Genomic DNA, 12,662 nt, shown 5'->3' with positions numbered 1-12,662 from the left:
TGAGCCAGCATACTGAGATGCACAAAACCTGTTGGATAAAATGTACAAATTTACATTTGGATTTGGATACATTTTGGATGAAAACTATAGTTCCTGATCGCAATGAAAACCTTAAAAGAACTTTAATTAATTTACAGCTCTGGCTGGTGTCTTCACTATAGAAAAGGAGAATGAGGCTCATGGGTACAGTGGTAAACAGAAACAGCATGATTTGTTGGGAACAAAGGTTAAACAGGTTTAACAATTTAATAACTAACCTAAATCTGCACTAATGAAGTAATTCAAGAGAATTCATTTGTTTGCAGTAGGAAACATACTTCTTAAACTTTCTGCTTCTCCCACTTCCCAAGTTCTTTGCACTGGTGTCCATATGCTGGAGGAGGGTATGAGCAATTTTAGCAGAAGTACAGGATCTTTGTTTTTTTTTACACAGTAAATGTTGTTTAGACATTTTGCTTTATAAGCAAAGGGGTTCCAATGCAAATACAAACCTGTCTATTTAAAATATATGTGAAGAAACAAGATTAATAAAAACAAAAATGTAAAACTTGAAAGATAAAAGAAGATTCATTTTGCGTTACAGTGTTGACAGAAGCCTTTAGATATCAAGTCTCTGTGTGGAAGAACATGAATCCAAAATCTAACTTCATATGCAAGTCAGCAGTTTTCTACAGTTGTACTATTTGTGTGTGTGACAGAGAGAGAGAGAGTCTGCACTTCAATCATGTGGCTATGAGCCTCATCCTGAATATTTCCTGGTGTTATTTCTGGGTAACACTTCCTGACACAGAAAATAGATAAAAGTCTAGTGACCTCTAGTGGTCCATGCTATATTATGCTGCTGTTTTCATCCACTGAGCAAGACAATAAATTAAGCCCATCTGTGAATCTGAAAATACCACAATAGTACTTTACTTTGTTCTTAGTCAAAACTCAATGCAAGTCTTTTATTTCCGTCATGATATGCAATACACATTGGTTGTAAGGCATAAATAATACAGTGCAAGTCCTGTCCTGAAGCAACATCCTTTTCTTTTATAAACAGTTGATCAGCAGGGCCATTCTTTGGTGAAGGTTATGTTAAGTATAGCTCCTGGACAGAGTTTTGTATAACTTCCTCGTGCTCTCTCCATCTCCAGTGCTACTCTCCACAGACAGATCCACGTCTGTGAGAGAGAAAATATATATACACACACACACACACACACACATTATGCTGTCTGATGTATGTTACAGATTTTCAACAGTAAGATTTTATTTCAATTTGAAAAAAAATTGTAAATGTACACTATGTCCACTCTCACCCGTGAGGTTGGCAATGGAGGTCGTCAGCACAGGGGCAGTGGTCACGGGGACCCTCCTGGTCCCAGGCCAGCATGTCCATCAGCAGGTTGGGGTGGCTCAGACAGGACTCCCCTTTCTCTGGTTTGGGGTTACAGACTGGAAACAACAGTTCTGGAGAAAGCAGCAGAGAGAAAAATAATTTTTGTCCAAAACTGTCTTTACTTTGCCTGTTCAGCCACAGTGGACACTGTATCACTGCTGATCACAATCACTGCCCAGTTCTTGTTGTGACACACAAGCCAAATATATGAAAGCCCATTTCAGATCCTCAGGCCCAGGTTCACAGACATAAAGACTAGTCTCACACAAAGAGCATTTTCCCATGGATGTCTCCATGTCGTTTTGTTTTAATCTTTTTGGAACAACTGTTTAGAAATGGCTTAAAGGTGAAAAAGTAGCAAATTTGGAATGTATTTATATGAACCACCACAGATTATTAGTATTATATGCAATTTGGTTTTGACTGTCAACATGAGAGTGTACAAATGTTTCTTCCACTCGTAGTGCTTCCATGGTAATCATTCAGCTGTAATTGGGTATAGCAGCTAGTAATGTTTTCATTACCGTTTCCATTTGAGACTGGATGGCTTTTATACAGTATATTTGGCCATGTGCTGTATATTTATGAGGCTATACACTATGTTTGACTGTAGTTTCATCAAAGCTGGACAGATAAGAAAAAAAAACTATAAGCGCAACTTAACACCTTGCAAAGATTTGATTTTTGCTGACCACAATTGATCTAACATCTCGCCCTGCTGCAGTGAGGTTCAGGTGTACTCCAGGACACTCTGACATTTTGGTTTTATGGACCGAGGTGTCCGTTACTATGAATCTAATCCATAGCCCACCCTGTTAAAAGTTTTCATGTGGACATTTTTTTCAATAGAAATCAGATCCAGTGTAAACTGTTGATTATGAGGTTTTAACCCCTTGATGCCTGAATTTATTTACAATAAAAAAAAATAGTGTTTTCATTTGCTTTCAGGTTGATGTTAAATTAAGTGGAAATTGTTAATTTGACTATAGAACATTAAAAAGATATAAATTCAGGTATGATGTAGGTATGATGCAAATTAGTGACAAGAGGCATAAACGAGAAACCAGTGATTGCAAAAGGTTCCAAGGTACGTATCGAATATGCATAAACAGGCATTTGGGGAATACAAATGCTATCTCAGCTGCAGTCTGAAAGGAAGAGGTATGATGCGAATTTGTGACAATCAGCGTTAAGGGATTAATCTGAGTAACCAGAACACTGGCTTTGAAAAGACATATGACTGTTGTATATTTTTTAAAATATATTTAATTTAAGAGGCACAAACATTTCATTCACCTCCACTGCATTGGGGCAGACATAGACACCTACAAAACTGGGCAAATAAAAGCTTCCATAGTGGCTGGTTATGTCTAGAGGTCAGTGAGAAAAATATGTATTTAGTAATTTAAATGTGTTAGTTAGTAGACCCAGATTCTCTTCAATATAAGAGTAGTAATTGTAGAGAGCAGATCGTTGATTTCAGGAAGAAGGAGATAAAGACACACAATCCTGTCTACATCAGTGGAGCTGAGGCGGAGCAGGTGAACAGTTTCAGGTTCCTGGGAATCAGCATCACAGAGAACCTGACATGGCTGTCTCACATCTCCACGCTGGTGAAGAAAGCTCAAAATCTATCAGCTGTATTTCTTAAGGAATCTTAAGAAGGCAAAATTTCTGTGCCATGTTCTTGTCAACTTTTATGAAGGGGCAATAGAAAGCCTCCTGAAGATCATTGGTACCGATCTCCCGAGCATCAGTCATATTGGTGAGGTGAGGTGCCTGTGCAGAGCCCAAAGGATACAAAAAGACAGTACCCACCCAGCCACAGCCTGTTCACCCTGCTGCCTTCTGAGAAAAGATACAGAAGTATCTACTGTCGTACTACCAGACTACAGAGCAGCATTTCCCCCCAAGCTAACAGACTCTTAAGCTCAAATTCATCCTCAGCACTTTAACATTTTTATAATTTCTTCTCTATTAATGTATTGTGTCTGCTATGTAGCAGAAGGGAGATACAAAGTCAATTTCACTCTATAACCATTACATTGTTACATTGTGACAAAATAAATCTACCTACTGTATATTTTTTGCTTATCATGAGTAGCATTAAGGGAACTACAACTTCATCTCGTTGTACAACCCTGTGTTGTAATATTCTAAATAAATCTACCTTGTAACAACAAATTGTAGGAGAACATTTTTAAGCAATGTAAAAACAATCAGCATAAGAGAGGCAACAGATGATAAAACTGTGCTGCTATAAAATATAGTACACTATAATACTATAGTGGTGCAATAGATCAAAATGAGAGAAAGAACAGGGAAAAAACAGACATATCTTGCAGCATGTACATACCGTTACTCTGCATACAGAAACAGGTTAGGTAGGTCAGTTTTGTTTTGTGTTTCCGGGTTTTTCTCTGGTGGTGTCACTGTTAAAGCTCACCTCTTTGAAAGGCACAGCAGAGGTCCGACCTGCAGTCACTCTGACCCTGACAGATGGTTCCCTCTGTTCCTTTGGTAGCGTTGACCGTACACTGGCCCCAAACACACATCTGATCTGAGCAACACTCCTCATCCTTAGTGCAGGGCTAGGTGGGGACACACATTCAGATATGCAAACAAGTATGTAAAGCACACATGGTTAGTTGCCACATTCTTTCATGGATCCTTTTTAGAAGTTCCTGTAATAGGCACTATGTGCAGCTATTTAACAATGCAATATTTATGATATTTAATGCTGCTTCACTGTACAGGATTAACAATTTTACTAGCATTGTTATATTATTTTTTGCATTGTTTTGAGACACTTTGTCATGATAATGCATATTTCTATGACTTAATATTGATTAAATTGGTAGCCGCTACACTTAATTTTTCATTTTGCAGCAGTAATGGGTTGCTTTACAGAACAGAGATGAAAGAGGGTGATGATGTATTCTGATGTGTATATCTTGTATGTCTATATGGGGTGGTGATGTCGCAGTGGACGAATCCCACTGTGACCTTTTCACCATTGTGTCCCTGACCAAGACAATTAACCCCTCATTGCTCCAGAGGAGTGCGACCTAACTGACTTAATGAAGGACAAGGAGTACAGGCATTACATTTTTGACAGCTTTCGACCTATTAATCAAGAAAAATACCTGTGCTGACGATAGACATATTTAACAACAGTCCAAACAAACCGTACTAACCGAGCAAATGCACCGGGGTTCGTTTTGACTGGTTGAGGTGTGAAAGCACTCTTATTTTGTCTTGATACTTGGTAGGTGGTAAAGTACAGTCTGAGTTGATCAGCTGAAAACAGCTACTTGCTGTAGCTGGAAGCGAGTGATGACTAAACAACAAAGCTGAGTCATAAAACTAAAACAATTAGCTGAAAGACACCGAAACAGTCTGTAGACTGTTGTAGACTGGTGGTTCGTCACTATGAGCAACACCTTTGACCTTGTCATTTGATCCATTGCTTTAACTAAACAAATAACCACAATAGACATCACTGACACAATCCTCACCATATCTGTTACTATGCAGGGGAGGCATCTGGAGTTTTTTATCTCATACAGGCAGTATTTCAGGTCACCACAGTCCTCATTCACCATGCATTCCTGGGTTGAAAGATAACAAGTTACACACATAGTCAGTAATTAAAAAACGGATTGAACTAGAATGTAGAACAGGATTTGTGTTCATTTAATCAACATTTTCCTGTATCACAGTTGTCCACTACACCCCAATTTAATGAATGTTTCTGCCAGCCATAGTCCATCTCCATGGAAACTACGTGATGGATGATATCAGTAACATCTGAATTATACAGAACGGCTACATCTCAAGAGTGTTCTCTTCTCCCTTTCTTGCTCCACACTTTATTTCTTTCCTTGGTTGTTGATAAAACATTTCTTGGTACATGGCAAAGAAGGACAAATGTGAGACTGGTTTTGGAATGCTAATCAGATATTTGATATTTAGCTTGACTCTTTTCCAGTGGTCAGAGGAAACAGCGTCTGCCAAAAACAGTGCTGGTCAGCTGTTAATTCACCATTTTTTTGGTCTTTATCTTGTGTGTGCTGCCCATGGGAAATCAGCAAAGAGAAAAGCAAAGTATCTGAAACAGCATGCATCACGGAGGCTGACTTGACTGTGTCGAAGGCAGAGACAGGATCAAGAGCCTGACAGCAGAATCTGTGTTATTAAGCACGATTACTCATAATGATAGACACAAAGCATATCTGCTAGCAAGTGCATCTAGTTCTCTGCTCACTATGTAACTATGCGTCTCTGATGGTAAAATCTTCCTTTCTGCTCAGTCCCACCTCAAAGACAACTTCCTCCCCTTCTGAACACATGGTCTTTTCAGTGGAAATAACATGGAAAATATGTAAATATACACTGCTCAAAAAAATAAAGGGAACACTTAAACAACACAATGTAACTTCAAGTCAATCACACTCCTGTGAAATCAAACTGTCCACTTAGGAAGCAACACTGATTGACAATCAATTTCACATGCGCAAATGGAATAGACAACAGGTGGAAATTATAGGCAATTAGCAAGACACCCCCAATAAAGGAGTGGTTCTGCAGGTGGTGACCACAGACCCCTTCTCAGTTTCTATGCTTCCTGGCTGATGTTTTGGTCACTTTTGAATGCTGGCGGTGCTTTCACTCTAGTGGTAGCATGAGACGGAGTCTACAACCCACACAAGTGGCTCAGCTAGTGCAGCTCATCCAGGATGGCACATCAATGCGAGCTGTGGCAAGAAGGTTTGCTGTGTCTGTCAGCGTAGTGTCCAGAGCATGGAGGCGCTACCAGGAGACAGGCCAGTACATCAGGAGACATGGAGGAGGCCGTAGGAGGGCAACAACCCAGCAGCAGGACCGCTACCTCCGCCTTTGTGCAAGGAGGAGCAGCACTGCTGCCAGAGCCCTGCAAAATGACCTCCAGCAGGCCACAAATGTGCATGTGTCTGCTCAAACGGTCAGAAACAGACTCCATGAGGGTGGCATGAGGGCCCGACGTCCACAGGTGGGGGTTGTGCTTACAGCCCAACACCGTGCAGGACGTTTGGCATTTGCCAGAGAACACCAAGATTGGCAAATTCGCCACTGGCGCCCTGTGCTCTTCACAGATGAAAGCAGGTTCACACTGAGCACATGTGACAGACGTGACAGAGTCTGGAGACGCCGTGGAGAGACTGGCGTGGAGAACGTTCTGCTGCCTGCAACATCCTCCAGCATGACCGGTTTGGCGGTAGTAATGGTGTGGGGTGGAATTTCTTTGGGGGGCTGCACAGCCCTCCATGTGCTCGCCAGAGGTAGCCTGACTGCCATTAGGTACCGAGATGAGATCCTCAGACCCCTTGTGAGACCATATGCTGGTGCGGTTGGCCCTGGGTTCTTCCTAATGCAACACAATGCTAGACCTCATGTGGCTGGAGTGTGTCAGCAGTTCCTGCAAGAGGAAGGCATTGATGCTATGGACCGGCCCGCCCGTTCCCCAGACCTGAAACAATTGAGCACATCTGGGACATCATGTCTCGCTCCATCCACCAACGCCACGTTGCACCACAGACTGTTGGTGGTTGGCGGATGCTTTAGTCCAGGTCTGGGAGGAGATCCCTCAGGAGACCATCCGCCACCTCATCAGGAGCATGCCCAGGCGTTGTAGGGAGGTCATACAGGCACGTGGAGGCCACACACACTACTGAGCCTCATTTTGACTTGTTTTAAGGACATTACATCAAAGTTGGATCTGCCTGTAGTGTGGTTTTCCACTTTGATTTTGAGTGTGACTCCAAATCCAGATCCATTATCAGATTTCCATTGATAATTTTTGTGTGATTTTATTGTCAGCACATTCAACTATGTAAAGAAAGGAGTATTTAATGAGATTATTTCATTCATTCAGATCTAGGATGTGTTATTTTAGTGTTCCCTTTATTTTTTTGAGCAGCGTAGTAATAATAATAAACCTGTGCTGATGTCAATATGCACATATTTGCAAATATATGGATGTTTTTTTTTTCTATAGCATTTGCCGTGAGATAACATGTGATTAAGGCAACCAAAACATACTGGAAACTACAGAGGACCATACTACCTACCTACCCTGCAATTACCTTAATACATGCCAGATGACTTCAACTGTTATTAGCCTCATATGTCTAGCAGCAACTTAAACCTTTCTTTAAAAAGATTTTCCACAAATTACTTTGCAAAAAAGAAAAGGAGAAAGAACAGTAACATAGTCCACTCACTGAGCGGTCAAATCAACCAACTAACCAACCAACACTTATGCCGTTGTTTTGCACATAAATTATTTTGATTTGTCATAAAAGGCATTGAACACCGCCAGTTAAAGGACTGAGCCCATTGGAGATAATTTGTCAGGCCACAATTAGACCACATTTAGCACAATTTCTTCCAGCTACTTTAAGCTAGTTGTAATTGCTATAGGTTTGGCTGTAATCCATCACAGACACTCTACATGCAGGGGAAAATAGTCAGTACTACAATGCTACACCCCCCCCCCCGCCCCCCCTTCTAACAAATTATATTACTAATTTTATTTATATATGAAAAAAGCAACAAATGTATTTCTATAGATTATGCCAGTCCACGCGCTCTCTTCTTCGCTGGTGGTTCATTGGCTAAGCTAGTGCACAACACAGCAGTGGTCAGCGCACACTGTGGACAGGGATAGGAAAAGACACTTCAAAATGTATCTTGTTACAAAGTACAAAATACCCTTCAAATAAATGTATCAATAAAATACAAAATACTGGTGCCAGAAATCTTTAAAGATAAAATGCATGTATTTTGTATTTTCTAAATACAGGAAAATACATTTGTAACACTGGGCAATCTGTCACAGTTTGTCTCCCTGTCATTCCTCTCCAGCCACATTTCTATTTCCCCAAGACCCTTCAATCCCCTTTCCCTTCCATCCACCAGCTGACCACTTTCCCTCATTTCCCCATCATGTGACTGTCCCACCCATCTTCACACCTGTTCCCACTTCCCTCAACTTCTCTGCAATTGCCTGGTGTTCCCCATCTACCCCCTCACCTGCATCTCATTCCCTAATCAGCCATGCTGGAACCATGTCTGGTTGTATTTAAATAAATCATTGATCTCCTGCATTTGAGTCCTGCTCCTGTTGTCCAGTTCACACAAGTTGTGAAGCATTCTGAATTTGTACAACATGTCAGAACGTTCAGATTTATGTAATGTACACACGGCTCTTGTGAGAGTTTGAAACCTACAGGAAGGTATAATAGGAAGTGGAATTCAATTTGTAGCTTATAAGGTGCCTTTGAGAACAACTAGCATTTCATAGGAACATTTGTTTAAGAACAATCACTTTCTGGAAACTAACCAGCCACCATAATAACAGTACGCACTGGCTACCTACAGACATCTATAAAGCATTAACATTTCAATCACATTTTTAGCGTATACTGTCTTTTCATCTTAGAATCACAGGAAATAAAGGTTTACCAGGTATTTTCTATGAAGTGTCAAGTCAACTAACTTTATAGTGAGTTCCTTCAGTGTAATTCAATTGTGACTCCATGTACAGGGTGAAATTTCTATAGTTAGTCATTTTAGAGGAGCAGACCTTACCCTGCCTGGCTTGCAGGCTTACTTGCTTCCCTGGTATTTTTTTTCCAGCTGCAAGCTCTATTAACATAACCACTTTCTGTACAGCTGCCAGGAAAGCAAAAGATCAAAACCACCATTGTAAAGTAAAATGGCATCCAGGCAGCAAGCAGCAATAATGACCCCAATCCAAGCTGCCTCTTGTTGGCTAAAACTATGAAAAGTATATGTTCTGGTCTGTGTGCTGGATGATGTCATTCTTTATAAAACGAGTTGAGACAATACAGCCACAGTTTTAGAGAGCACTCCACCTCTCTGTCTCTTTTTACAGACACTATGAATATTTACAAAACTGAGGGAAAAAGTTAATGTAGAAACATTACATTTAAATAAAGTGCTCTGAATAAGTTGACACAGTTTTAAAAAATAACACGTGACTAATGCTCACTGGAATGTGATAAAACACAATGACGACTCCCACCTTTATCTGTATCTCCAGCAGGCTGCCTTTAGAGAGTCATTACTGCTAAAAGAGAAACATTTGGTTTAAAACTGGGGCAGTCAGATTTTGCTTTTCTCCCGGAAAACAAAACACACATTTCCGGAATCCTGAGTCAGAAGGACATCAGTTGGACAAGTAGATACAATGCGTTACACTGCTATTTACTCAAAAAGCCCATTCTCATGACAGCTAAATCTCGATCAGCTATTTGTGTTATTTCTAATCAATAGGCATCAGGATGGAGTGAAACCAAATTATCAGGAAACGTAGGCCTGAATGCAATGCCTAGAGTCTTCTAATTACTCACACAGACCAGACAGGGAAGGCAAAAAACTTACGTGATCCACACTGTTCCACTGGCCAGAAATCTCCATATGGATTTGTGAAAGATTGATCTCTCCTGTTTTATTATTAGTCTCCTATGAATGATAAAAATGTGGTCATTTGTATCAGACCTCAAACAGATATTTATGTAATATTCATGTGTCAGGAAAAGGTGAGAAATACATTAACATTCTAAATCACTTAAAAAACAATCACAGTCTTTGTGTTCTTTATATGTTTCACTACAGCCCATTCTTAGACCCTCTCAAAAATGTAAAAGGATTTATAAAAAATACACCCTTTGAAAGATGGAAGGATTTTGTCTGAGAGTTACATATTTTGCCATATTGTCAAAAGTTAACCCTTACCTTTTCAGCTCTGTCTAGGACCTGAACGGCTCTGTTGCCATCCTTTATCATCTTCTTCGTCTCATTGTGGTAGTTAGGACGCAGATCCAGTGACGTTAAAGATGATTTAGCACTCTCAGTAGTTATCTGTCGGATTAAATGTTAGCACACATGTGGAATCCATTCATAAATCTTATATAAAATGGTGTACGTGGCATTTCCATTATGTCCATACATTAATTCCATGCGGGGAAGGAGGGGTATGAATCCTCAAGGTGGCTACAACTGTGGACAGTTTCTTGTTAAACAGCCTGCTCTGGATGATATAAATCCCAATTTCTTGGATGGCATGAAGGGAAAACTTCCCAGTAGTTCACAAATGATCAAAACCAGACACTGTCTGCAGTCTTATTAGACCAGTTGAAATCCAATTCCAGGGGGAAATGACAGACCTTCTCAGTTACATACATAGGCTATATGGGATTATTGCCATACCTTTTCTTTAATTTAATTAACTGGACAATATCCATTTTGAGCAGCTTCTATTATGATAGTGAAGTCTATTAATAGTATTCCTACGTGGTGTGTCAAACATAAAGCAGACATGGAAACTGTGTAGTGTTGCAACACATACCTAAGCCTGGTCGTCACAATTAAGCTGACCACCAAAACAGTTTAACGTGATGTGACTGACACGGATTGTTTCCACTGTTACAAACACTAGATGGATGGCAAGTTGTTTGAGCTCTCTGTCACTCTCTCCACTGAAATATACAACTTGTATGAATGAATAAAATATGACGCAGACCTGGTCCACAGCCTCCTCCAGTATGTGCTGGGTGTCCTCCATCAACTCCTCCACCTCTCGGAACATGTCGTTCAGACTGACCGGGACCCGCTCCAGGGTGTCCTGCAGGATCACTGCCCCGCTCCGCGCGGTGCCGCCGTTCGCCCACGAGAAGCACAAAGTCAAAGATACCGACAGTAGCATGATACCGGACATCTTTCCTTCTCTTCCTCCTCTTAGCAGCTGCTGTCTGCCAGTCTACAGAGCAGCAGAAAAGTGTGACGCACGGAGGGCGCACAGCCGCACACAGCTGGATCCGTTTTATTTGGAAAGTCTGAGGAGTGGTGGTGGCGGGCTTATAAACTGGAACGAATCAGGTTTAATGGCGAGTAAAAAGTTCAAACTGCATGACATGATGAGGTTTTAAAAACGACGTGCTTACTTTAAAATGCATGTTAAAAAAGATCAATAGCTGTTGGCAGGGGTTGCCAGATGTGATCTGCAAAGGGACGTTTATCACTATGCAATCATTATACAGGTCAATGGAGTTGACAGAAAGAGGCACGCAGTTTCCCCATATTAGGCTAGGCCTATTCCTATAAAGTTTTGCACAAAAAAAACCCAATTTTTGTCCCGTTAAACTTATGAGGAAAGACATGGAACCAATATCAAAAACTGATAGCAGAAATGTTTTATGTTATGGTGTGCTGCTTACTGTAGGATACAATTCTGTTTCTACTCATAGCAGTATTTAAGCCACTGATGGATTGATCAAACGCATTTGTATTTAATCCTATTTATTGTGTTTTTCCTGTCTTGATTTATTATACTAGGGTAGATTGTGATGTTATATAAACATAACGACAAACTACTGCAAATGATGCCTTGGCAGTTCTCAAATTGTAAAGAGTTGTAGTTACATCTGAATACCAATAGATGGCCTTATTTTATGCATAAGAGGACCTCTCTCATTAGAGCTAGTCTAAGAGGTCTCATAGCCTTTACAATTTGAAACAGATCAGGTATATGACCTCTGACACTTCAATTCAACATTTCATTGTTCACCTGCTTATTCAGAAATCTCCATCATGTGGAGATTTCATACTTAAATCAATAAATAAATACTGTCTCTGAACTGTTTGACCTTGAGAGGAAATTTATATTGTCCTCTGAATCAAAAATTGGCTAATGTACTGAACTTAATCGACACATTACAGGTGAACACAGTCAAATTTGTGTCTAAAACATCACAATCACCACATTGTTATGCAAAATTGGCGTTAACTCATTAAAATGCTCTAATTTGCATACATTTGGCACTGCAGGCAAATGGGATAAACAAAATAAGTAAAGTTTATCACCACAGAACTTCCTCAGTTAAAGACTTACATCAAGAGTCTTTTCCCTGAAATGTTATGTTTAAATATGCAGACTAGCTTGTTTTGGTTAATTCAGAAGAAATCTTCAGATGCAAACAGATGGAGGGTTGTAGGCATAAAACAAACACCATCCAAATTTGATTTTTGTAGTGTTCTTTCCATTAGAGTAAAAGAAGACATAGAAGAAAATATACCAAAACAAAATGTCTGTCCACCTACCTGCTTCCTGATTAGTGGAGTGCCATTTCCTTTTAAGTGTTCATGATGTTTGCTTAAATTTGCAAGTCTGGGGGTTATACCATGGAGCTAACCTTCTGTTAGAATCAAATGT

The 12,662-nt window shown here is 40.2% G+C and overlaps 1 protein-coding gene across 1 annotated transcript; it reads right to left on the bottom strand.

Moving 5' to 3' along the window:
• Nucleotides 1-915: 915 nt before the first annotated feature.
• Nucleotides 916-11,267, bottom strand: dkk3b (dickkopf WNT signaling pathway inhibitor 3b). Its single transcript, XM_038705221.1, has 7 exons — nucleotides 10,974-11,267; nucleotides 10,187-10,312; nucleotides 9,833-9,913; nucleotides 4,903-4,995; nucleotides 3,831-3,975; nucleotides 1,305-1,455; nucleotides 916-1,166 (listed from the first exon to the last, which is right to left on the bottom strand). Exons 1-7 carry the CDS (start codon nucleotides 11,166-11,168, stop codon nucleotides 1,142-1,144), a joined length of 816 nt encoding a protein of 271 aa, XP_038561149.1. The 5' UTR covers nucleotides 11,169-11,267; the 3' UTR covers nucleotides 916-1,141.
• Between the last annotated feature and the right edge of the window lie 1,395 nt (nucleotides 11,268-12,662).

This window comes from Micropterus salmoides, unplaced genomic scaffold (assembly GCF_014851395.1).
Source record: "Micropterus salmoides isolate LMB-PRFRI ecotype aquatic unplaced genomic scaffold, ASM1485139v1 Ms_hic_scaffold_8, whole genome shotgun sequence".
Lineage (NCBI taxonomy): Eukaryota > Metazoa > Chordata > Actinopteri > Centrarchiformes > Centrarchidae > Micropterus > Micropterus salmoides.
This window is presented reverse-complemented; position numbering and strand designations above follow the sequence as displayed.